This window comes from Micropterus salmoides, unplaced genomic scaffold (genome assembly GCF_014851395.1).
Source record: "Micropterus salmoides isolate LMB-PRFRI ecotype aquatic unplaced genomic scaffold, ASM1485139v1 Ms_hic_scaffold_1, whole genome shotgun sequence".
Taxonomy (NCBI): domain Eukaryota; kingdom Metazoa; phylum Chordata; class Actinopteri; order Centrarchiformes; family Centrarchidae; genus Micropterus; species Micropterus salmoides.
The window spans coordinates 56,074,454-56,100,159 of record NW_024040040.1 but is presented as its reverse complement, the minus strand read 5'-3'; the positions used below and the strand labels follow the sequence as shown (position 1 = coordinate 56,100,159).

General features: G+C 41.1%; 3 protein-coding genes across 3 annotated transcripts in view; 1 reads left to right on the top strand and 2 right to left on the bottom strand.

The window, feature by feature from the left end:
* The window catches only part of LOC119897314 (NACHT, LRR and PYD domains-containing protein 12-like), a 609,009-nt gene that overhangs the window by 121,509 nt on the left and 461,794 nt on the right, over positions 1 to 25,706 (top strand). The gene's annotated exons all lie outside the window — the stretch shown is intronic.
* Positions 1,777 to 24,621, bottom strand: LOC119897442. The gene is made up of 12 exons (XM_038711144.1): positions 24,479 to 24,621; positions 24,019 to 24,192; positions 21,660 to 21,833; positions 19,332 to 19,505; positions 16,420 to 16,466; positions 15,919 to 16,016; positions 15,238 to 15,293; positions 10,044 to 10,258; positions 8,718 to 8,980; positions 5,031 to 5,144; positions 4,785 to 4,926; positions 1,777 to 2,417 (listed from the first exon to the last, which is right to left on the bottom strand). Exons 1-12 carry the CDS (start codon positions 24,589 to 24,591, stop codon positions 2,107 to 2,109), a joined length of 1,881 nt encoding a protein of 626 aa, XP_038567072.1. The 5' UTR covers positions 24,592 to 24,621; the 3' UTR covers positions 1,777 to 2,106.
* LOC119897641 (protein NLRC3-like) lies at positions 24,593 to 25,302 on the bottom strand. Its single transcript, XM_038711497.1, has one exon. It carries the CDS (start codon positions 25,179 to 25,181, stop codon positions 24,615 to 24,617), a length of 567 nt encoding a protein of 188 aa, XP_038567425.1. The 5' UTR covers positions 25,182 to 25,302; the 3' UTR covers positions 24,593 to 24,614.

The following is a 25,706-nucleotide window of genomic DNA, read 5'->3' as shown; positions in this document are numbered from 1 at the left end:
TAAGTAACGTTAAACGCAACTACTTGTATCACACTGTCAAACATGGACTCAGCTACAACAGCACTGACTGCCTTGTTAAGCTAAACGGTGCATTGTTCCATTACTTCACTTTAGCTTGTTGGTTAACAGCTGAATTGAATAACATCAGGTCTGACCTGCCGCCCAGCTGCGCATTCACACCAAGGATGGTGCATTCAGTAACTTAGTACTGCAGTAATAGTAAACCGTTACACTACTAGATTCTTTGCAACCAAAATAACCATAAAGCTTTTTTTAACAATTAAATAATACTGACAAATTAAACTCAATCAGCAACAAACTACTTCCTTAAAAGAGAAAGCAAGCATGTAACAAGGTTTAACTGAAAACACAAGACTGAACACTTTGATCTCCCTCCCTCCTCTGAGGGAGTGAACACGAACCTACAGCTCCACACTTTGAAATTTGTAAAGGTCCTTTTTGAAGACCTGCCGAATCAAACAATGAGTAAAATGAATTAATAATAACTTTGCAGTAAATAAAATGACCCACATTATGACCTCATCCGTGACGAGCCCTCCCGTTAGTGACTCAGCAGCTCTGCCTGCAGGACTCCTGCGATCCCGCCGGTAAGACGGGTTCACCTCAACGTGCTTGTTGTGGGTTGTTGGATGTATTTTACAAGAAAGACGCAAAGAGAGCAGCACAGTAGTTTTATATCGCTGCGTGTCGCCTGTAGAAGTAACGTCAGCTGCCGACTAACACTGCGCCCACAGCTAACGTTGCTTCTGCACACAGATAAACAAAAGGTGCTCTGTTCATTTCCTTCTTGCTGAGGGAGAAAGGTTTCACAGGCGTTGCGAGGTCTGGTATTTTTTATGTAATTATGTAAAAAAAACTCACTTCAACTGGGATTATTACAGTAACTTAATAAAAAAACGTAGTGTGCCTTAAAATAATTATAACATTGGCAAAACAGGTTTATTACTTATTCCTCTGAATTATAGCCTACTTATCAGCCCTTTTTAAAAAGATCAATTAAATCAGAATCAGTATTTGAATAGATTTAATAGCAAACTTATTATATGAACTAAATAACAGTCTCTGTGAGCGTCTCCCTCTTATGTTCTCGTAGCAGTCAGCAGCAGCTGCAGCAGGTCAGTCATAGTGAGCCGGTCCAAAATACTGTCAGCGATCTTTACATCTTGTCATGGTCACATATTTGTTTCATCAGCTAATATATCTCCTATGTCTGTTATAATATCTCCAGTCACAGATCACATCCAGTAGTATCAGCAGCAACAACAGCAGCAGCAGCAACATCCCCGGCAACCCATCAACAGCAACTGTTCAAAACTGTGTCACAGCATTTGTTGATGTATCGATACAGAAGCATCTGAATACGCATATAATTTACAAGGATTACATAACAATATATTTCTGTATGGATATTTTGAGAACAGCCCTATTTAAATCCTTGTTCCATGTGCCCCTTCTATACTTTGAGCACCTGCCCTTCCAAAGGTCTCTGCACGGCCCTGAACTGGTCCACTGATCCCATAGGGGTCGTGTCCCCACCACATTTTGAAGGCTGATTTTGTCCCCATTAGAAATGTTAACTAACAAATGAAAATGCTCTGAGAAAGGTTTATTTGTGCAATAAGAAGCAATAAGAGTAGTTTAACCTCATATAAAAACAGACATTTGCAACATAACAATGAGCAGAACAAGTCTCCAGAATGCAGAAAATTACGAGTTTAATGCTCAAAGTCTCCTCACATATATTTCTGCATCAAATATTTAATCTAAATTGTGCTAAAAATCGTCTTGTTCTCGTGCATCGTCACGACTAGTGACCCCAATTATATCATCACGCCTCTAATCTAAACCCCCTGATGTTCACTTTTCAACACAAAGTGACGTCCTTGACTGACCCGCTCCGCTCTGCACCAGCTCCTCTCTAGTAGTCCGACTTGTGATTTCCACAGATGAGTAAACACTTTTGCAAGGGATCGTATGCATGCTACATTCTCATTAGGGGTCGAGCACCCCTAAAGGTCTGATCCTAGAATTGCCCCTGCTATCTATGGAAGTCCATTTCATCGTGTTTCGAGTCTCAGTTCTACTTCAGCTCAGGTTCAGAGTTCTGGACAGGTGTGGATCCAACATACTGAAATCCTCGATCAGAGCTGAACTGGCTTGTGTTCCTTTGTTTCGTACCATGTCAATCACCGCTCGAGCCCTGTCAGCCCTGGGTCTGGTCCTGGCTGAATCCATTTCTTCTTGATTTATAATACCCTGGTGCAAAAGTTGATCCAGCAGCTGGTTCAGAACAGGTTCAGACACTGCTTCTACAAACTGAGGCCGGACTGATGTTAACCTGCTCCGTGGTGAGCCACTCTGAGGCCTCAGTACGTTGAGTTCATGTAGAGTCAGATCTAAGGGACGAGCAGAACAAAGACTTGTTCAGTAACACAGACCTCTGGCTGTTCAGGCAGAACGCCAAGCCAATTATAGAACGTAAAGCTGCAGCTAGACACAAATTCTCCTGGTGCAGCCTTGTGCAAATGTTTTAGCTTGAGAAATCCTGAAGCTCAATAAACAGGAGAAAGGCTGGAGGGAAAGAAGAGAAAGAAATGCAGTTTCTGCTGAGTTCAGAGATCAGTCAGAGGCGGAACTCAACACAAACTCAGTGGCGTCTGTTCAAAGTCAGATTAGTGGGAGTATGGCGCAGAAAAGAATAATAATTTCTTCATTAACAACACCAAAACTCCTAGATTACAAAGCGAAGAGGACGTAGTGGTGTTCAGTGTTCTTCCTGGATATGAGAGGCCATGTCAGCCCATCTCAACTTTACTGGATGGAGATTTGGAACAGAGACTTTTGAAAGATCATTTCAAGCATGATGGTTTAAAAAGTGGAAGGAATTATGTCTGAGGCCAAAGAACGTACGTTTGGACTAACGGCTGATGGACCCATGGATGTAAGAGCGTCTGAGCAGTCTCCCTGTAGCTTACATTATGCGGACAAAAACTTATCAGTCGCAAACGTTTTTTTTGGATTCTTCATTGCTTTTGATACCACACAGCAGACACACTTATTTCCTGCAGCTGAGATATTTTTATGCCTCTGAACTTGCCGATCGCTTTCAAGGTTTTTGTTTTGATGGTGCAAGCAATATGTCTGGCCGTTTTGCAGGTGTCCACGCAAAACTGAAAGCACAATGCCCCGCTGCACTGTATGTTCATAGCAGCAATCATCCGCTGGATTTAATTTTACAAAAGGTTACTAGGGAGGTACGCCTGGTCGCAGACACACTCAATTTCTGTTTCAACAGGGGAAGCACAAGAAATTGTTCCTGTAATTTTTAGCCGATGATGCGCAGTGAGGCAATCAAGCGTGTTTCATGTGGAGTGCTTTGGGAGACACTTTAAGTGCTGGAGGGCGACGTGAGGGAGGGAGAATGTGAATTCTTTCAGGCTTTGGACCTTGTAACACCAGAGCTGGACCGCCATTTTGATCAACCTGGAATGAAAGTTGCAGCACAGCAAGAGAAAACCATTATAGATCTGTGAATTGCCTCTATTCAGGTTTGGAGGACATTGCTGTCCATCTCCCTTGCCAAGTTGACAAGTCTCGGCTGCACGTGGATCTCTGATCTTACCAAAGACAAAGGACTCAGAACAGCTCCGGACATTGCAGAGTTTGGGGGGGGACTGCATCCACAAACTCAGGATCTGCTGATCTTTGTTTGTGTCTGTCGCCTCCTCTGAGAGGTCATTCTCCACCCTTCAGCAGCTAAAAACATGGTTAACAAGTACCATGACGCAACAAAGACTAACACACACGCCTTTGCTGCATGTTCATCAGGTTCATCATTGAGCCTTTGAAGCGAATCTTTGTGCAGCACACGGCTGAATGCACGGCCATCTTCAGTACTTTCTATTGAAAGTGAGTTGGATTTTCTTTTTGTTATTAATGTATGGTTGTTCTTTAAATAGGCGATCGTTAAATAGTAGGTGAAGGGACCTTGTAGTAATAAAAAAGGACTGGTAAACAATATGAAAAGTAAACGGAACTTCATTAACTGGTAGTGATGTTGTTGATGTAGGCTCGGCCTGTAGTTGTTACAAAAGGGACAAGGTAACAGATTGTTTCCAAATATGTATGTTTATAAAATGTTTATGTTATGAAACTGAAGTTGGATAACTGGGGAAAAACTAGTCCCAGCTGTAGCATAGGCTACCACTTTCTTGCACCTTCTCTTTATCTCTTTGCCTGTTTTGTAACTTGTAATCTCTCCGTGTTGATGGAAAGTGTGTGAATGTGTGCACACTCAGTCGTGTCATGCGCACATTCCTACCGTGCAGCAGTAAGCGAAATGCCTTCCCACGCGCCTGGGACTTAACCCAAATCATGAAACAGTTTTAGTTTTACTTGTGTGGTTTGTGGTTGAATCGTCTGCCACGACCTGATTCCATGGGAGTCACAGTCACAGCTTTAATACCTTACGTGCAAAAAGCTGATAAACATTTCCATTCCCTGTTACTGTAATACTGATAACTCTCCTCAGGATGGAACTGAAGATAAGATACATAAACTTTGCAGCTTCAATGATCTGTATGTTGCTCTCCTTCACATTGTGTCAAAATCAAAACCTCAAAAACAAAGTCAAAACTTTCCCTCAGACATCAGACTTAAATTTTCATCTACTAAATATATTAAGGCACCACAGATCAGTAACTGTTCATCGATTCTGCTGTACTATCAGGTGGAGTAATGCTGCAGGCGGATGAGGACTTTACCTGTTAGATCAACTTCATGCTCCCAGATCTCCGTCTTTCTTTGGTCCTGGACCATTATAGTCACTTCCTCCGTGTTTGTCGGCAGGCGGATCTCAAATGTTGGATGGTAATTTGGTCCAAAGTCCAGGATAAAATCTGCTCTCTGAAAATTAAAGTGTCATAACTTCCATAGCATCCAAAGTAAACAAAAGGTAACAAACCGTAGTTTGATGAATGAATGATGAAACTTTAATTTTAAACACTCACCTTAGGCTGTACTTTGATGGCCTCAGGACATTGAACAGTGTAACTTTCATCTTTGATGAATTTGCATTTGGAAGGAGCCTCAATGTTCTCACAATTTCCCTGTTGTTTTCTCACCTTAAAAAGACATCAGAACATTTTAATGTCAGAAAATACAGAAAAATGCCGGTCAAACATTTCTCAAGTCAAAGGTGACGTCCTTACTTTGTCCATTTACTGTCATATAATACAAAAGCAGCAAATCTTTACAGATTTCCGGATGCCATGTGGGTTGTGACGCTGGCTTCCAGGTGCTTGTTTGGCCACTAGCAAAATTGGCTCCGAAGGACGGGGGAGAAGTTGTTGTTGTTGTTGTTGTTTACTTTATTTATACCCGTAGGTAAATTTGTTTTACAGTGCAATGACATTCTATGGCATCCAGTACAAAAAAACAACACACAACACAGAACATCACACTACACATAAAGACAGATAAAAATAAATAAAATAAAAAATCATTATGAAAAATTCATGAAAAATTCATGAGACCCCTAGTATATATCTGAGAAAACACCTCTACAATTTGTTAAGCATATCAATCGCATTTATTACGAAGCTGCTTTTATGTCTTTTCGTTCTACACCTAGGGACTTTATACCTCCTCGCAGACGGTAATAACTGAAACTCATTTCGCAGAGGGTGAGAGTCATCATTTAAAATTGAAAGGGCCATCCTTTGTAATTGTTTGGCATATAGTGATGCCACTCCTGGTTTTGACTCGCCTATCAAACGGCCAGACCATTTTATTATCTGATCTAGATGATTTTTTGCCTTTAAGGATATATGACCGTACCATACTAAGATGGAAAAAGACAAAACAGATTCTATAAAAGCATGATAGAACAACTTCATTATTGTTTTATCAAGATTGAATACAGATAATCTCCTTAGGCAGTACAAACGCTGGTGCCCCTTTTTTTTCAGAGCCTCACAATTCTCTTCAAAATTTAGTTTCTCATCAATTATGGTCCCAAGATATTTGTATGATTGTACATACTCTATTTTTTGGCCTTTAATTAAGGTAGGATCACTTGGATGAGTGCTTTTCCTAAAATCAATAAGCATATCTTTGGTCTTCAATATATTTAACTGTAAGTAAGATTCATCACACCACTTGACAAAATGCTCAATAATTGGACCATGTGAGGTCTCATTCTCTTTAAGTAAACTCAAAATTACTGAGTCATCCGCATATTTTATAATAAATCTATTCTCATACATGCTTTGACACATGTTAGTATATAAAATAAATAAAAGCGGGGACAGCACACATCCCTGAGGAGACCCTGTAGAGGAACTCATCTGTGTAGATAAGACACCATTCACTTTTACTCTTTGTGTTCTATTAGTTAAGAAATTCAAAATCCAACCAATCAAATTATTACTTAGCACAAACTGATCTAAAAGCCTCTCAATTAAAATGTGTGGTTGAATTGTATTGAACGCCGAAGAAAAGTCAACAAATAAAAGTCTAGCATGTGTCCTCTGTCCATCCAAGTGTCCTAATAGCAGATTTAACATTGTGAGTGTAGCATCCTGTACTCCTCTATGAGGTCTATATGCAAACTGCATAGGATCCAATCGATGTTCTGTCCACCTCAAAATCTCAGACCGTACTAATTTCTCAAGGATTTTCATTAAAATGGAAGTCAAAGCGACCGGCCTAAAATCATTTATCATCTTAGGGTCTCTACATTTAGGGACAGGAATGACCACCGCATCCTTCCACAGGATCGGTACATGTTGTGTCTCCAGAGACTTATTATAAATTTCATGAAATACAGGGCTCAATTCTTTTGCACATGACTTTAATAGTCTGCCACAAATGCTATCAGGACCTGGGCTTTTATTTGCCTTAACTTGTCTGAAAGCTTTTTCCACATCCTGAAGGTCGATGTTAAAATGCTGATCATCCATTAACTTAACGCTCAATTCCTGGATTTCTTTATTAAAATTCAAATTGTCAAAACGACAATAAAAATCGTTTAGTGCATTTGCTAGTTCAAGATCAGAACTAAAACCATTTAAAATAATCTGATTACTGCAATCTGAGTTATGAAGGCCTACAATGGTTTTCATATTTGCCCATGCTGAGCCAGGATTTTTGGATGCCATCTTATTTTCTAGTTTTTCCTTATAGCTTTGTTTAGCTTTAAGAATTTCAACCTTTAAATCCACAGAAGCATCCCCCTGTGTCATCTACAGGTGCTAACCAGGAGATTGATGCTGCGTTCCAGGCAACTTAGAACTGGAAAATTTCCAAGTTGAAATATCAGACTTCCGACCTCAGACTCTTCCAGGTAAATGTAAATGCTCCGTACTTGTATAGCGACCACTCAAAGCGCTTTTACACTACATGCATTCTGCATTCACCATTCATACACTGAGCCTAAGTGCTCAAACGGAAACTAACATTCACACTCATTCATACACTGGCGGAACAGCCGCCAGGGGCAAATCGGGGTTCAGTATCTTGCCCAAGGACACTTCGACACGCAACCAGGGGGATCAGCCGCCCAGGTGCATGATGGTGCATGACACACCCTCTCTCTCTTTCTCTCATGAACACTGCTGCACAAATCAGTCCAACGCAACGCTGTCAATTTCAGAGATTCACCTTAAAAAGTTATTAGCAAGCATGTAAGGGGCCTAGCTAATAAGGACAGCTATGTTAACGTTACTGCTGAGTTGTCGCACGCTGTACATAGCTGGTAGTCAATATCGACTGCACGCACCTAATAACATTGGTGACATTTTTCTACATCAATTTACATGCAGAACAGGTTTTCCTATATAATAGTATCCATCCGTCATCTTATCCTGTGTACAGGGTCGCAGGGTATATATATATATATATATATGTATTATTCTAATTTAAACACATTCAAATATACTTAAAGTTGCCTTTTAGTTTATGGTTTACCATTTACAATGTGTGCTTCTATGGGAGCTGCCATAGTTGTGTGACGTCATTCGGCTGCTACTCATGAAGTCGTTATGAGTTACATGTTACGTGTTACGAGTTCACAAGTAGGAACAAGTGGCCTTCTATAGTACTTTTTCTAGCTGAAGATTGTAAATTTTCAAGTTCCCAGTTGCCTGGAAAGCAGCATAGCCTGGTCAGGCAGATCTTGGGCAGACCAATCAGCATGCCAAGCCAAGTATTAGAAAGGCTTTCCTGAAGAGTTCACTCTCTCTTCCCCTCTGACTCTGGGTTGCATCCTGTGTGAGCCTACTTGTCAAATCTATAAAGATACCCTTTGGAGAAAAGGGTACAATTGCTATATGGACTTCAGACGCAGCGAGAGGCCCCACAATCCTGTTGTAACAAGGGGGGAGGGAGTAGAGATGGTGGACACCTACAAGTTCCTGGGGTGCAACTCAACAATAAACTGGATTGGACAGATGATATTCGATATTTGGTCTACCAAAAGTGGTTCAAACCGATCAAGGCAGAAATTTTAAGTCCACAGTGTTTGCCCATATGAATTGGAATTGAACCCTGGTCGCTCACACCAAAGGCATCATTACGGGAAGAAAAGGCTGCTCAGTTTTCATACGGACACCTGACTGTTGTTTAAGACAGAAAAACTGTGAACTTTAAGCCACATCAGGGAAGTTTGGATTGACGGCTGTAACATGAAGCTTTACCTCGTCCAGGTGGATGTTGCTCGGCAAGAGAAACACATTCAGTTTTTGCCTCTGTGTTCTTGGGTTCGGTGGTCCGAGGAACAGCAGAACTTGGCCACAAACTGGTGTCGTCCACAACCTCCCTATATCCCAGACCAGGCCAAATAGAGAGAGGTGAGGGACTTTGACAACCACATGAGTGTCTGTAATCTCCAGCGGCTCGAGGATGCTCATTCCATCATCAGTGATGTGGACGACAGACAGCAGACCGTCAGGCAGCAGAGCTGTGAAAACACAGAGCTGGTAAACTTCTGGTTTACTGATAACAACCTCAGCACCATGTTAGTCCGAACCTTATTGTATAAGCAGGAAGGCCAGTCATTGAAGAATATAACTGCTGCCCAGGTTGAGCAATTTATTGAACACAGTGGTGGTGGATGGGAAGCCAGAGATGTATTGTGCACTTGATGCTATTTTGAATCAGTCTGGGCTTCTGTGAGACCTAAAGGGGATAAACAGAGGGAACTACCTAAAGAAAAAGTAAAGGACTAACAATTTTAAAAAAGCTTTTTTAGTATATTCACGATCCCCAAGTGATGACTTTGGTGACCTCTTGAACTTTTCTTTTGCACCTACTAACGACAAAATTCCAACTTGCATTAAGTGCACTAAGGAAAATACTTCTGTTTGGAATTTTACTTGCACTATTGCTTTATACAAAACATACACCTTGTCAATCAATCAATTAAGTAGCTTTCCCTTTTCTATCTTTTAGGGTGGTTCCCCAAGGAACTTCAACATCAATTGATGTCATTCTTTATTATCATCTTATTATCTAATTATTATCGTAATTCTGATTCAAAATTATTTGATTTACCTAACCTATTTTACCAAATTTGGTGCCCCTTTAAATCATTTTACTCGCCAACATGTCCAAACAAACCAAAAGATATTTAGTTTACTATATAAAAAAGCAAATCCTCACATTGTAAGGAACTGGAAAACATTGAGCACTTTTCTCGAATCAGTTAATCAATAATAAAAATTGTTTCAGATTAATTTTCAGTAATCAACTAATTGTTGTCTGTCACAACAACAACAACGTACACAACTGTCCAACATGCCACGAAATGTTTGGTAATCAATCATTAAATCATAAAATTATATTTCCCAGAAATTTCATTCATTCTCCTCAAACCATGAACCCTTTTGATTTTATTCTAGCGCCCCCCTCAGGACAAACCTTCCATGTTCGGCTCCACAGCTGTTCAGACTGTAAGAACAGGATGTTGTTTCATCGTTGCTCAGACAAAACTCTCCCCTCACTAATCACAATAAAGTCCTCACCGTCCTTTGTTTCACAGTGCGGCAGGTGGAGCTGACAGACAGCATCCTCAGGACACTTGATACTGAACAGCAGCCCTGCAGCCGTCTTGCCGGCTGATTGGAGGAGGCTCTCATCCCATTGGACAGTCCGGTACAGCAGCTCCGCCTCCTGAGTCATACCAAACATCAGTCCAGTCAAAGTACACTGGAACACACCTGGACCAGGACACCTGAACCTGCAGGACACAGAAGGGCAGATTACAACAGGCTTTCAGCCTGCTGGTCACATGATCTGTTGAGTTCAACAGTTTTTATTAATATTGTATTTTACATATTTTAATATTTCTTTCTGCTCGGTCACAACCTGATACTTTTCTGCTCACACTAATATTGATAGTAATTTAATCTTTGAGCGGCACACAACAAAACTCGGGTGGACTTGTTTTTATCATCTTAGAAATACTTCCAAAGTACGATCTAGTTTATCTTTCAGAGACCATCTTACATCCCTTCATCTCCTCATGCCTCGACTAATGCAACGGCCTCTTCACCTGCCTCAACCAAAAGCCTATTAATCGGCTCCAGACTGAACAGAGCATTTATCAAGATCAGGAGAAGTGACCACATCAAGCCTGTTTTAGCCTCTTACACTGGATCCCAGTATGATTTAGAATTGATTTCTGTAATGTTCAATAATCTGAGCGTGTGATTTTTGTTCGCCCAGATTCCTTTATTACCAATTGACAGAAAGCAAATCTTGTAAATATGATTTTAACCAATTAAGCACAGTGCCAGAAAGTCCCACCCACTTTTCTAGCCTGTCGAGCAGTATCAGGTCATCCATGTTGAATCAGCACTGAGGTCCAGTAATAACAAAACTAAAATTTCACAGCTCAGGTGAATGTCATTCAAACAGCCTCAGTGCTGTTGTGTTGTTGAAATACAGAATGAAAAGCATGTTTTGCACCAGAAAAGCATTAAGTTGCTGAAAAACAACCTTTTCAATGATCTTTACTGAAAAAGAAAGGTTTGATGGGGGCCTGTAGTTATTTATTGCTGAGGCTTTTTTCAGAGTGGTTTAATAACTGCTGTCTTCAGGTCCCTGGGAAAGTCCTGGCAGGGCAGAACTACAGTGGGTACGGAAAGTATTCAGACCCCTTTAATTTTTTCACTCTTTGTTTCATTGCAGCCATTTTCCAAAAATCAAAAAAGTTCATTTTATTTCTCAGTAATGTACACTCAGCACCCCATCTTGACAGAAAAAAACAGAAATGTAGAAATTTTTGCAAATTTATTAAAAAGAAAAACTGAAATATCACATGGTCATAAGTATTCAGACCCTTTGCCGTGACACTCATATTTAACTCAGGTGCTGTCTATTTCTTCTGATCATCCTTGAGATGGTTCTACACCTTCATTTGAGTCCAGCTGTGTTTGATTATACTGATTGGACTTGATTAGGAAAGCCACACACCTGTCTATATAAGACCTTACAGCTCACAGTGCATGTCAGAGCAAATGAGAATCATGAGGTCAAAGGAACTGCCTGAAGAGCTCAGAGACAGAATTGTGGCAAGGCACAGATCTGGCCAAGGTTACAAAAAAATTTCTGCTGCACTTAAGGTTCCTAAGAGCACAGTGGCCTCCATAATCCTCAAATGGAAGACGTTTGGGACGACCAGAACCCTTCCTAGAGCTGGCCGTCCGGCCAAACTGAGCTATCGGGGGAGAAGAGCCTTGGTGACAGAGGTAAAGAAGAACCCAAAGGTCACTGTGGCTGAGCTCCAGAGATGCAGTCGGGAGATGGGAGAAAGTTGTAGTAAGTCAACCATCACTGCAGCAATCCACCAGTCGGGGCTTTATGGCAGAGTGGCCCGACGGAAGCCTCTCCTCAGTGCAAGACACATGAAAGCCCGCATGGAGTTTGCTAAAAAACACCTGAAGGACTCCAAGATGGTGATAAATAAGATCCTCTGGTCTGATGAGACCAAGATAGAACTTTTTGGCCTTAATTCTAAGCGGTATGTGTGGAGAAAACCAGGCACTGCTCATCACCTGTCCAATACAGTCTCAACAGTGAAGCATGGTGGTGGCAGCATCATGCTGTGGGGGTGTTTTTCAGCTGCAGGGACAGGACGACTGGTTGCAATCGAGGGAAAGATGAATGCGGCCAAGTACAGGGATATCCTGGACGAAAACCTTTTCCAGAGCGCTCTGGACCTCAGACTGGGCCGAAGGTTTACCTTCCAACAAGACAATGACCCTAAGCACACCGCTAAAATAACGAAGGAGTGGCTTCACAACAACTCCGTGGCTGTTCTTGAATGGCCCAGCCAGAGCCCTGACTTAAACCCAATTGAGCATCTCTGGAGAGACCTGAAAATGGCTGTCCACCAACGTTTACCATCCAACCTGACAGAACTGGAGAGGATCTGCAAGGAGGAATGGCAGAGGATACCCAAATCCAGATGTGAACAACTTGTTGCATCTGTCCCAAAACGACTCATGGCTGTATTAGATCAAAAGGGTGCTTCTACTAAATACTGAGCAAAGGGTCTGAATACTTATGACCATGTGATATTTCAGTTTTTCTTTTTTAATAAATTTGCAAAAATTTCTACATTTCTGTTTTTTTCTGTCAAGATGGGGTGCTGAGTGTACATTACTGAGAAATAAAATGAACTTTTTTGATTTTTGGAAAATGGCTGCAATGAAACAAAGAGTGAAAGATTTAAAGGGGTCTGAATACTTTCCGTACCCACTGTATCTGTAATACATCTAATGCTAGGCAGATCAAATGCCTTTAAAGAAGCCTGGAGGCAGAGTCTCAAGGCAGCAAGTAGAAGGCCTGAGGTTTTGAACTAATTCTGTCAAGGTTGCTTTACATAGGGGGTAAAAAAACTGCTGCATTAACTAGAGTACCGGTAGTCTTATGCATGTACAGGTGACATAGCTATTTTTCCAGAGATGGAGTTGCCTTCTGTTCATCTGTTCTTTAGAATTTTATCTGGGAAAAAAGAAGTCTTTACATGACTTGGTGGATAGCATGTCAGGAGGGACTGATGCTGATGGGGCTTGTATTATTTTATAAATAATCTCAGAGAAAAAAAGGAAATACTGCCTTGCACTTTCTAGATCAAAGTCATAGCTGTAAGGTCCTTCTTTATAGATCTCATCTTCTGCCTTTCCAGACTTTGTTTCTTTTCAGGTCTTTCTTGACCTTTTACCAGTGTGGTATTTCTTCATGGTGCTTTTTTCCTACGAGAAACTATTTTGATCTCGTTTGGAGCAATGGCATCAATAATATTTATAAAATTAGAACTGAAACTGTTTCAGCTAAAGGCAGAGCTGCTGTCGGGTGTTAGAGGAGGATTTCTGAGAACAAAGCCGCTTCGCTAACTCCACAACTGGCTCAGGGCAGATTGGACAACTCTTGGAATCCACCTGATTGACAATGTCAACCTTTTCTGGAACTACAGTGAATACTGTCAGAGAAATGGCCACTGGTGCACACTCTCAGCAAACACAGACGTGGCCATCCCACATACTGTCATAGTTGACTGAGAAAATCCATATCCTCACAAGGTAATCACCTCACCATGTGGTTACAACATGGTCACTACAAGGGACCTGGACTGCCAGTCTACTTTCAGTCTAATATCATCCCAGTTAACATGTGAATCCACTAACCATCATTTAATCTGGACTAGTATCCTGACTTAGGCCAGAAAGCTTGAACTTTTACCAACATTTTTATTCTCAACAGAAATAGACACGACTTAGAGCACCGAAGTTTCCCCGGAGAGGGTCAGAGATCGACGCAAAAGAGTCCCATTCTGTAACCTGAACAGAGACCCGAGTCAACATGAAACAAGTGACAGTCGACTTCTTCCGGCCTAGCTCTGTTTCTAATCATTATATCCTCTCTTGGCTCTCTTTCCTGCTGCACCTGGATCTGTGAAAGTCCCAGATATTTGGGTGTCTCTCTTCCCTCATTGTTTTCCAACCTTTCAGCATTCTCGGCCTGGCTGCATTCCCCCCCCCTCTGTGTCTTTGGCATGCTTACAGCTGATCAGTATATATCAACCATAACCTGACTTTTGTGCTGCGTGCTAGTTTCTCACTGTGCTCTGCTGTGTGTCGTCCTCTACACACACACACACACAGCTTTAGTTTTAAGACTGCGATCTTCACTTTAGCTGTTTGTTTTATAACATAGTTTTCACACAAATCTGCTTCTACATTCCTGAAGGGGGAATGATTCAACCTTACATCAATAACCTCATCATTTAAGGCAATAACAATCAAACTATAACAAAACTTTGATAAAGATAAAAATAACACATGATGACAATGTAGACCGTTATTGCTCTAATAATTAATAATAACAATTTAGACTACAATGCTTTAAGAATTTACTGCACGTAATCTGATCTCCATCCCATTTAAAGGCACTAAGACAGACTGAAAGGGAAAATGGATGTGGCTTTTGTTATTAATAACTCATGTCTGAACATAAACTTGACTCCATGTTTTAACAGAAACCTGGTTAAATAGCCACAGACCTGCTGTTCTTATTGAGACGTCCCCTCCGTGCTAAGGAATGATAGAAAACTATGATGTGACCTCCTTGTTCACATGTACCCGGCAGTGGAAACCGTAAGGACACATCTGCTAAAACAGAACACATGGAATAACCGGACTAACCTCTGCCTGGGCCAGATTTGTGGATAACTGCTGGATCTCTGTCCGAACACCACCTGTTACCAGTACCAGTCAGTAAGAACTGAAGAAGCCTCTTGGATTAGAGGCAAAACATCTTTGAGTGTCTACAACCGAGTAAAGTACTTGATTTTAATCCACCTGGGATAAGTATGATCTGAGTGACTGAGAATCTTCACACACATCTCTCCTGAGAAAAGTTACCTGTATCCTTTAGAGCTTAATGATTTCAGGCCTATTTCAAACCTTAAAAGTTCAATAGTTTTGTGAAGAATACAAAAGAGAGTTGATCCACAGCTCACCAACCACTGAGTGAGCTCGTTGTGATGTCAGGTTGTCGGTTTCAGAAAGTTACAACACAGCTCCAAGGGGTTTCTGAAGCTGTTCGACCATCAGACCAGCAGTTCTGATAAAGTATACTGGGGCTGTATCAGCTAAACTCTAATGTAAGTGCTGAAAGGAGGTGAAGCATAAGTTAATTCAATTTATTTACCTGTATGAAGTCTTTCCAGAGTCAGTCAGCAGGTCAGGTGTGAAACTTAACTTCTCCTAAAATTGAAAAACAGTACAAAATTAGTTACAGAACACGTTGAGATGGGAGCAGAAACTGGACGCCCAACTCTCAGAGTTATGTTCAGGTGACAGGAACTCTGCATCATACAGAACTACAAGCCAATTAAAACATTACATCATAAAAAAAAAGAAACGTTTGGCACTTTGTGGTTAATGGTCACATGACTGGTTATGATTCAGCAATCACTTGTGATTTAAAACTAGAGAGTAGAGCAGTGCCTGATGGGTACTGTGTTTCAGCTCTAACAGATCCAGCAGACCTGTGCTGTACTACACAGAACTGGGAGATGCTTGCCTGATGTTATCTGAGCACAGTGAAGCTCTGACTGAGTGAGCCGGTCAGAGACGTCACTTGATTATCTGTTGTTGTTACTATTATAGCAGTTATCATTATTATTCAGGGGACGATCCTGCACAAGTGAAGCCTGCAGAGCTCTGTGGGACAGCAGCTGGAGGTTTCATAGACGAGGAGGTGGAAATTAATTTAGGGAGTTTCTGATAGGAGAGCGAGAGGAGTTTAGAGGGTAAGAAATATTAAACTCTGGAGGCGCTAAAACTAAGGAACCCGAGACAAATAAAAATGTTCAAGTGAAAAAGTGACCTTTGTATTCAGAGCCTCTCCACACAGAAGCTGCTGCTGCTTCAACCTCTCTGGATCATCAGGACACAGCTGATCCTCTCTGGCGTCCTCAGACGGATCTGGTGGTGATCAGAGACATCGGATGGAGAGAAGCAGAAGCAGACGTCAAACTCACTTTTGGACGTCCTGGTGACCCAACATTCAAAAACCTGTAACCACTGTAACCAGTTCAAGGCTGGCCAGGGCCCTTTGGAGCAGGTCGTTACCCCATGTGTCCTGTTGAACTCTACTGGAAAACCATCGAATAAGGTCAAGATGTCCAAAGATACCAATTTAGCACCGTGTCCATACAATTAAATATACAGAGATTGAAGACATTCTTGCAGTGAGGCAACACAGCAACAAGACATCATCTTTCCCAACATGCAGAGCAGAACAATGTTACCGGGATTAACCAGAGCCATGAAGCACACAGCAGACAGTTTAAGTTTCTTTAAGATATTCCAGAGGGCTTTAACTCACATCCTTCATGCCTGTCAGGTGTAGAGTTGTTTTCACTGCCATCCACCCTGTAGGAAGAAACAAATACTGAAAACAAAACGGCTCCCAGATGCATTTCTGACACATTGCAGACGCCAGCCAGATATCTAGCACGCCAAATATGTGGAAGAGTCGGTCGACTCGACATCCACATCCAGCCAATGAGAGCAGGCGGCTACTTTTTCACTACAAAAACACTTTTTACTCACCGCCACCTCTCTCTGTAGCTCACACGATCCCTGCTACCGGCGTGTGCTAATGGGCCAATGTCGACCTCAGAAATGCATAGGACCAGTTTCTCTATATAGGAGGCTTCTTGAAGCTGTTATTACCAACAAAGGCTTTTGTACGAAGAATTAAAAATATTTAAGTAAGCATGTTCAAAACCTATTCCGTGTTACTTCACATTACACATAACTTACATTTTTGCATGTATGGATTACTTGGGTTGTTACCAACATGTGAAAATTTCATTTCAATAGAACCTTTAGAAATACGTTTACTGAGAAAAATGATGACATGTTCAGTACTTATTTTACCTGCTGTATACACCAATACATTTCAGATACACTACTACTACTTAAAGAAATTGATCATTTATAGCAAATATTGATAGTTAGATTTGGAAGAAAAGGCTCTGTGTTTGAGGAAGCTCTTAATTAATCTGAGCAGTGACGAGTTCGATATTTGAGATTTTTAAAATCCAATAGCCGATATATTGACCAATATTGTTTTTCCCCTTATTTTGAGAAAAGCATGACATAAGCAAAGATTATCCCTAAAATGTTATGTTGAGACCTCACCAAGATACCATGACATAATGTAGTCTAAAAAGAAACTTTTTTATTGTAATAAATAATACTTTGTACAAAAGGTACAACAAAATATATTAAGGTTTTGATAAATAAGAGTCAAATAAAACTACAGAAAGAAATTAATATCTGATTTGTTATAAATTATAGAGTAAATCGGGGCCAGCAAAACAGAAACTATAAGAATTACCCATATACTACTACTCCTCATCATATCTTATGTCATTGCTATAATAATAATGGCTCTCCTTCATAGGCATATATATATATATATATATATTTAGAATACGTCAAACACTAGTTTAAATCGCTCATTAACGTTAGCGCTCCTCTACTGATAAACACGGCATTGGCTTTGTGGCTAATTTAGTTAGCTGCTGTAACGTTATGTTTAATAATATTTAGAAGGGAGAAATGAGAGGACCGTTCCCTAGAAGTGCCGCACTTTTTTCAGAATTAATCTAACAGTCAGCGTACCGTTAGCCTCCACCACTCACCTACTCCTGCTGTGACCGGGAGAGAGCAGTGAAAAACCGGAGGGTTAGCAAGTCTGGAGAAGTGATAAGGGCTGTTTTTATTATTATTTAAGTGAAGTAATCCAACGAAGGTTAAAATGAAGGGCAACTGGACTTGGTTGAAGCTACTGGAAGACGTTTCGTCCCTTATCCAAAGTCCTTTGGATTCATTTTAACCTTCGTTGGATAACTATGACCTGGATGACTGAGAATCTTCATAGACAACTTAAGTGAAGTAACTGATGTGATAAATTAACAACTCACCGTAAACAGTGAGTGTGAGTGCTACCAGGAGCTAGGGAGCTCCTCACCGTAGCTCCGGCAGAGTAGTGTTGTGTCGTTCAAAGAAAGTTTAGTTCATTTGACGTAATCTTGTATGTGACTGAGGAGGAACAGGTTGTCTGAGGGAGTAATTCATTCATTTTCACGCATGCATGAATAGTCTTGGACAGCTGCATGAGCTCCGTCAGCCATCAACTGTGGGACTCTGGGTTTGACTTGTTCATTTCTCACGTGACAGCTCGGCTACTGTGGAGCAGGAATGAACTAATTGTTCACTGCTCACATGGGTCCTCCTCAGGCATTCATTCATTCGGCAGCCTGAGTTACTGCCAGCACCAGAGAATGAGAGGCAAGTCGGTTGTTCAGAACCCTGACAGGGTTTTACCGGGAGCCAAATTACCTCCAAGGTCGTGTCCTCTCCAAAACAAATGGACCCGGTCGTTAAAACATTAAAACACAGCCACATAGCAACATTAGCGTTAGCCCTGTGGTGCGTTTACAGCTAACAGCTGATCCGGTCCGCCAGAGAATGCAACATAACTTTTTCCTTTTTATTTTCCCCTGCAAATCTGATGTTAAAATACAGCTGTTACTCACGGATAGGGACGTTAGACTATTGTATGAATGAGCACTTTAGAGATATAATGATATAATTATAAATACATATATATGGCTGGTCTGGTTGTATACTCAGGAAAGATTGTGAAAATGGACGGATTTAGCCGGAGTAGTAGCGATTGCATATTGACAACTTATTTCTTATGGTATGAATTTGGTTATAGCCCCATGGGGCTTTATAGAAAGATGATACAGAAAGATCAAGAGGTGAATTTGTGGATTATACTTCCCTGTTTGAGAACTACGCTGTTTGACTCAAAAAAAGATTACTTCATTTAATGAACGAGATTTGAATATTCAAATCTGTGAAAAGAGTTACTTATACCATCACTTCGGCAGAGCCGCTCTGACCTCCGGCAGACTGCGGTCAGTTGTTGTTTGTTCTGTGGTGCTGCAGGGTTGTTAACAGAGGAGCTGCGGCGCGCCCTCTGGTGGGCAAACTATGCACCACTCATGACCTGAGGGACAGATCCGACTCTCTGTTTCTCTTTATTTATTGTCATATCGGCTGTCATAAATGCCAATGCAGATATATCTGCAAGTAGCTCATATCGGCAGATAATATCTGCAAATCAATAAATCGGTTGGGCTCTAATTAAAATGTCAGTACAAAAAACCTCTTGTGAGCGTATCAGTTTCATATTGAACACTTCAACTCAGTACTGACCTCGGAGTGTCCAGTCCACATTGTGGACTCTCCAGTCCAGCAGACAGCAACTTCCCTCCTGAATCCCGCAGCTTGTCGTAGTTCATCTCCAGCTTTCTCAAATGAGAGGGATTGGACTTCAGAGCTGAGACCAGAGAAGCACAGCTGACCTCTGACAACCTGCAGTCCCATAATCTGAATAAAGAAAAGTAATGAAGATAAAAACCATTTAAAAATGCTTTGATCTGTGTGTTTATATCAATAATCAGACATTATTTGTGAAAAAACATTTACATAAACAGAAACCAAATAACTATTTCTATTTCAACAAGTAAAATTAAATAATATTAGTTCAGAGGATCTTCTGTATACAGATGCCATTTATCAAAATTTTGAAACATTCACTTACTTTAACAACTAACAGCAAGTCTTTGTGACTGCAGACTAAATTTAGTACAAGAAATATTAAAATATGAACAAAAAGGACATTTACAACATTATTAGATTGAGTTGTTAATTAAACATATCTACAATAGTAAGAGAGAGTCAGTGAACTGACCTCAGAGTCTCCAGTCTACAGTGTGGACTCTCCAGAAAACCACACAGCAGTTTCACTCCTGAATCCTGCAGCTCATTGTTACTCAGCTCCAGCTCTCTCAGATGGGAGGGGTTGGACTCTAGAGCTGAGGCCAGAGAAGCACAGCTGATCTCTGACAAACTGCAGCCCCTCAATCTGAATCAAGAAAAAATGATGGTGATAATCAATTTTTAAATGTGGAACTCAACATTACTATGTCCCAATCAATCAGCTTTACCCTAAAATGAGTAGATGGACTGTCATTGTGTTATTGTGCATCATCATCATCATCATGTCAGCCTTCTACAGACATCATCCAAATGTCAGCACAACATTCATACACATATTCATGTCAACAGAGCTCAATAACATACTGCTGATCTCAGGACATTTACAACTTTATGGATGGAAGCTATGCATGTACAGAAATTAGGTTCAGCTGTTAATTAAACATATCAGATATTCAATAGTAACAGAGAGTCAGTGAACTGACCTCAGAGTCTCCAGTCTGCAGTGAGGACTTTCCAGTCCAGCTGACAGCAGCTTCAGTCCTGAATCCCGCAGCTCATTGTTATTCAGGTCCAGCTCTCTCAGATGGGAGGGGTTGGACTTCAGAGCTGAGGCCAGAGAAGCACAGCTGATCTCTGACAAACTGCAGCCCCACAATCTGAATAAAGAATAAATGATGGAGATAAAAATCCATTTCTAATCCAATCAGATGTGTTCAGGTTTTAAATGTGGAGCTCAACATTACTATGTCCTAATCAATGAGCTTTTCCCTAAAATGAGTAGAGGGACTTTGTCATTGTGTTATTGTGGATCATCATAATGTCAGCCTTCTACAGACATCATCCAAATGTCAGCACAACATTCATACACCTATTCATGTCAACACAGATCAATAACATGCTGCTGATCTCAGGCCAGTCTGGAACTAGAGGAAAAAAACTATATTAATCCTTTAAACAGCTGCACTTGGAAATATGTTTTGATCTGTGTGTGTGTGTGTGTGTGAGCGTGTGTATTCTGAAGGATCGATATCAATGATCAGACATTATTTGTGAAAACAAATTGAAACCAACAGAAAGCAAAGAAATATTTCTACTTCAACAAGTAAACTTGATCAGTTTAAAACAAATTAGTTCAGAAAATCTTCTGTAACAGATGTGACCATTTACCATAACGACTAACAGTGGACATTTTCTACAGTTTCTTTAAGAAACACAAGTCTTTGAGACTGCAGACTAAATTTAGCACAAGAAAAATATGAACAAAAGGACATTTACAACTTTATGGATGGAAGTTACAATAGTGACAGACAGTCAGTGAACTGACCCCAAAGTCTCCAGTCTACAGTGTGAACTCTCCAGTCCAACAGACAGCAGCTTCACTCCTGAATCCTGCAGCTTGTTTCCACTGAGCTGCAGCTCTCTGAGATGGGAGGGGTTGGACTTCAGAGCTGAGGCCAGAGAAGCACAGCTGATCTTTGACAAACTGCAGCGCCACAATCTGAATAAAGAATAAATGATTGAGATAAGAAAAAAAACATTTATAATCCAATCAGATGTGGTCAGGTTTCTCTCTTCACGGTTTAAATTCAGCATAATCAAAATGTAATCTGAATAAAAATTTGAATATTTATCTGGGAGATATAACTTTGATGCTGATAGTGTAAAAACAAAATTTGCACTGTCTAAAATTATTATGTTGTAACTTGATTGAAACTTATCATCCTAAAATCTACAATTGTAACAGAGACTCAGTCAAATGACCTCAGAGTCTCCAGTCTACAGTGTGGGCTCTCCAGAAAAACACTCAGCAGCTTCAGTCCTGAATCCTGCAGCTTGTTGTAGCTCAGCTCCAGCTCTCTCAGATGGGAGGGGTTGGACTTGAGAGCTGAGGCCAGAGAAGCACAGCTGATCTCTGACAAACTGCAGCGCCACAATCTGAAAAAAGAAAAAATGACGGAGATAATCATCAATTTTTAAACGTGAAGCTCAACATTACTATGTCCTAATCAATGAGCTTTTCCCTAAAATAAGTAGAGGGACTTCGTCATCGTGTTATTGTGGATCATCATGATGTCAGCACAATATTTGTACACCTATTCATGTCAACACAGATCAATAACATGCTGCTGATCTCAGGCCAGTCTGGAATTAGAGTATCAACGTCTGTTGATACTCTAATTGTTTATATAGCACCAAATCACAATGTCTTGTTGTGATTTGGCGCTATATAAATAAAATTGAATTGAAACGTCAAATCCGACATGTTGGACTAAAAATAGGGCTTGACTAACAATTATTTTAAAAATCAATAAATTTATTCATTATTTTTGCAATTAGTCGATTCTAATTTTTCTAATTAATTCTTCTAAAGGAAAAAATGTATTACTCACTTAATATAATAATTTATCCAAAATAAATATCAAACACTTCTAATTAATAACTGAATATTTTATTCAATCATCCTGAAAAAGAGACATAAATCTTATATTAATAATAACAACAACAACTAGAAGCTGCCACTTGCATGGCCTCGGTGGGGGCCATGCAATTCGGACCAGCAGTCCCACAGGCATGACACACATCACATGCTGAGAGCTGTACAGAGATTGAAAAATATTTTATTAAAAAAGAATGTTCTGTAAATAATTTTTTGCAACAAAGTAAGTGGTAGTGGCTGACTGTTGCCAGAGTTTAAGTTTTTTGTTAATCGGATTGGGCTATGTGGCGATATGACATCACTTTCTGTTTTGACTGTTTTTACGAGGTTTTTGTTGCAGTCTAAAGGTCTGTGGCTTCAAATAATGAATGCTGCCATGAAAACAGAGCAACAGTTAGATCTGTTGTCCAAAAGAACTTAGAAATCAATTAGAACATTAGAAATCTTAATTTGATGTTTGATGTGGATGTTGGAAGAGGGATGAAGCACCCAACCTGCCTTTTCTTTTTTAAGCTGCAGACCCCAGATCTCGAGGTCTCTTCTTTTTGGAGAATCATTAGCTTTTAGCTCTCTGTGTGGTCTGATTGGTGGACCCTCAGTGGTAAGTTTGTCATCCACACTGCCTACACTTCACACAAGTCATTACAGATAACTACAAATCTGCTGTTAAGGAACTTGATAGATTGTGTTCAAATGCCACACTGCGTGAGGAACAGTGGTGGAGCGGGGGATGGCTGGGAAAGGTATAAACCTGGAGTTAGCCATTTGGAATTGAGGTAGGCCAGAACCTCATACTGAAACTAGCTTGTTATCAGGGGCCTCTCTCTGTGTAGGATTTGAACATAATGTGCTAGGGTCCAAGGGTGGCAACCCAAGAGAGCGGGGTTAGTGGCGATTAACGTTACAGTAGGTGGACAGTGGAAGTCGCTGATTAGTGGAGTGACATGATTCCTTTTGGGTTAATTGAAAACTAGATGCACCGCCGCAAACCATTTGTAGGGGATACAGGCTGGAAGACCCGCTGGGAGAGCATTGCAGTAGTTGAGATGAGGGAAAATCATGGCCTGTACCAGAGTCCCTGAACTGCGCTGAGACGGTGGGGTCATCTGGCAGGAAGGATATGTAGAGTTGCATATTGTCTGCGTAGCAGTGGTAAGAGAAGTGAGCGAGTGACCAGCCTCAGTGAGGTGGTGTAAATTTAGAGGCACCCTGTGGAGAGGCAGTGAGAGAAAGACAATTTTCCTTTCCAAGAAAGATTGTAGGAACCCCTAGAAAGTTAGGATGTTGGTCTGTATTAGGCTGCTATTTATTACTCTTTAGCTCTATTAGCTCTGGTTTAATGCACACCAAACCACAGCAGATGTGTGGGCAGTGTACCACATTAGCTTCTGTTATAATGAAGATCATCACCGTTCCTAACTTCACCTTTATTGAGATTTGCACTCATGTCTTCAACCAACCTGTGTCTCTCTGTTTACACAGAAGCTCAGACTCTCTACAGCCTGTTTATATCTCCTATCATCTGATCTTCAACAACCTCGTTCATATCTCTCACACTCAACAGCCTCATCAGTACTGACATCTTCACTGACTGATGGCCCACAATGAGAGTCTGTGGAAGCTGAAAAAACTGTCCTGTCAAACATTAAATTTCTCTACTTTTGTTACAGTCAGTGAACTGACCTCAGAATCTCCAATCTACAGTTTGGACTCTTCAGTCCAGCAGACAGCAGCTTCACTCCTGTATCATGCAGGTCATTGTCACTCAGGTCCAGCTCTCTCAAATGGGAGGGGTTGGACTTCAGAGCTGAAGCCACAACTTCACAGTGAGTCTCTGAGAGTTCACAATCAGAAAGTCTGCAAGGAAACATTAAAATAGTTACTATGAAGAAGAACAGTTCTAATTCATTTTATGACAAAAAACAGGATATGTCAAACCGTTTGACATATCCTGTTTAATGAACATTTGCTCTGCACATTGGTGGTTCAGATAATCTATCTTACTGTGTTTGAAATGAAAGAATAATTCTCACCACTCAAGAACATTTGTGACAAAATACAACTGAATTTGTTAGTGTGTCTATTTGAGGAATTGAACAGCTGATCTTCACTGATTTATAATGTTAATCACATCTGGACTTACCGAGCCTTTCTGCAGTTCCTCACAGCTGGAATCAGTCTCCTTCGCCCCTCCCATGATGTGTTGTACTTCTCCAGGTCCAATTCATCCAGAACCTCCTCTGACATCTGCAGCATGTAGGCCAGAGCTGAGCAGTGGATCACAGAGAGTTCTTCTCTGATCTGTTCTGTGACTTCAGAAACTCTTGGATCTCCTGATGTACTGTGTTGTCCTTCATCTCCGTCAGACAGTGGAAGATGTTGATGCTTCTGTCAGGAGAGATCTCATCACTGTTCATCTCCTTCAGGTTGTTGATGGCTCTCTGGATGGTTCTTGAACTGGACCTTGTCCAACCCAGCAGGCTTTCAAAGAGTCTCTGGTTGGACTCCAGAGAGAGGCCATGAAGGAAGCGAACAAACAGGTCCAGGTGGCCATTTTTACTTCCAAGGGATTTCTCCATGGCTCTCCTCAGGAAGTTGTCTTCGTCGTCATCACGATCATCGCTATCTTCCAGGAAGTCCTCCAGTACCTCAGTGTTCCTGCTGGTGTAACAGTGGAACATGTAGACTGCAGCCAGAAACTCCTGAACGCTCAGATGAACAAAGCAGTAGACTGTTTTCTGGAAGATCACACTCTCTCTTTTGAAGATCTCTGTACAAACTCCTGAGTACACCGAGGCCTCTGTGACATCAAGACCACACTGCTCCAGGTCTTCTTGGTAGAACATGATGTTTCCTTTCTCCAGCTGTTTAAACGCCAGCCTCCCCAGCTTCAGAAGAACCTCCTGTCAGCCTCCATCAGTTCCTTTGGACTGGTCTCATGTCCCTCATCGTACTTGTGCTTCTTCCTCTTTGTCTGAACCAGCAGGAAGTGTGAGTACAGGTCAGTCAGGGTCTTGGGCAGCTCTCCTCTCTGCTCTGTAGTCAACATGTGCTCCAGAACTGTAGCAGTGATCCAGCAGAAGACTGGGATTAGACACATGATGTGGAGGCTCCTGGAGGTCTTGATGTGTGAGATGATTCTGCTGGACAGCTCTTCATCACTGACTCTCCTCCTGAAGTACTCCTCCTTCTGGGCGTCACTGAAGCCTCGTACTTCGTTACCCTGTCAACACACGAAGGAGGGATCCGATTGGCCGCCGCAGGTCTGGAAGTTATCCAGACGAGAGCCGAGGGAAGCAGATTCCCCTCGATGAGGTTTGTCAGCAGCAGGTTGACTGATGACTTCTGTGTGACATCAGACACAACCTCAC

What these genes read in the sequence shown, in the direction of transcription:
- LOC119897442 (XM_038711144.1), bottom strand. Translation starts at nt 24,591, where the DNA reads ATGCTGCAGATGTCAGAGGAGGTTCTGGATGAATTGGACCTGGAGAAG. An exon ending in TGTAGATTGGAGATTCTGAG is followed by an intron (nt 21,834 to 24,018) that starts GTCAGTTCACTG and finishes TTCTTTTTTCAG; the next exon opens with ATTGTGGCGCTGCAGTTTGT. An exon ending in TGTGGACTGGACACTCCGAG is followed by an intron (nt 16,467 to 19,331) that starts GTCAGTACTGAG and finishes TTCTTCCTACAG; the next exon opens with GGTGGATGGCAGTGAAAACA.
- LOC119897641 (XM_038711497.1), bottom strand. Translation starts at nt 25,181, where the DNA reads ATGTTCTACCAAGAAGACCTGGAGCAGTGTGGTCTTGATGTCACAGAG.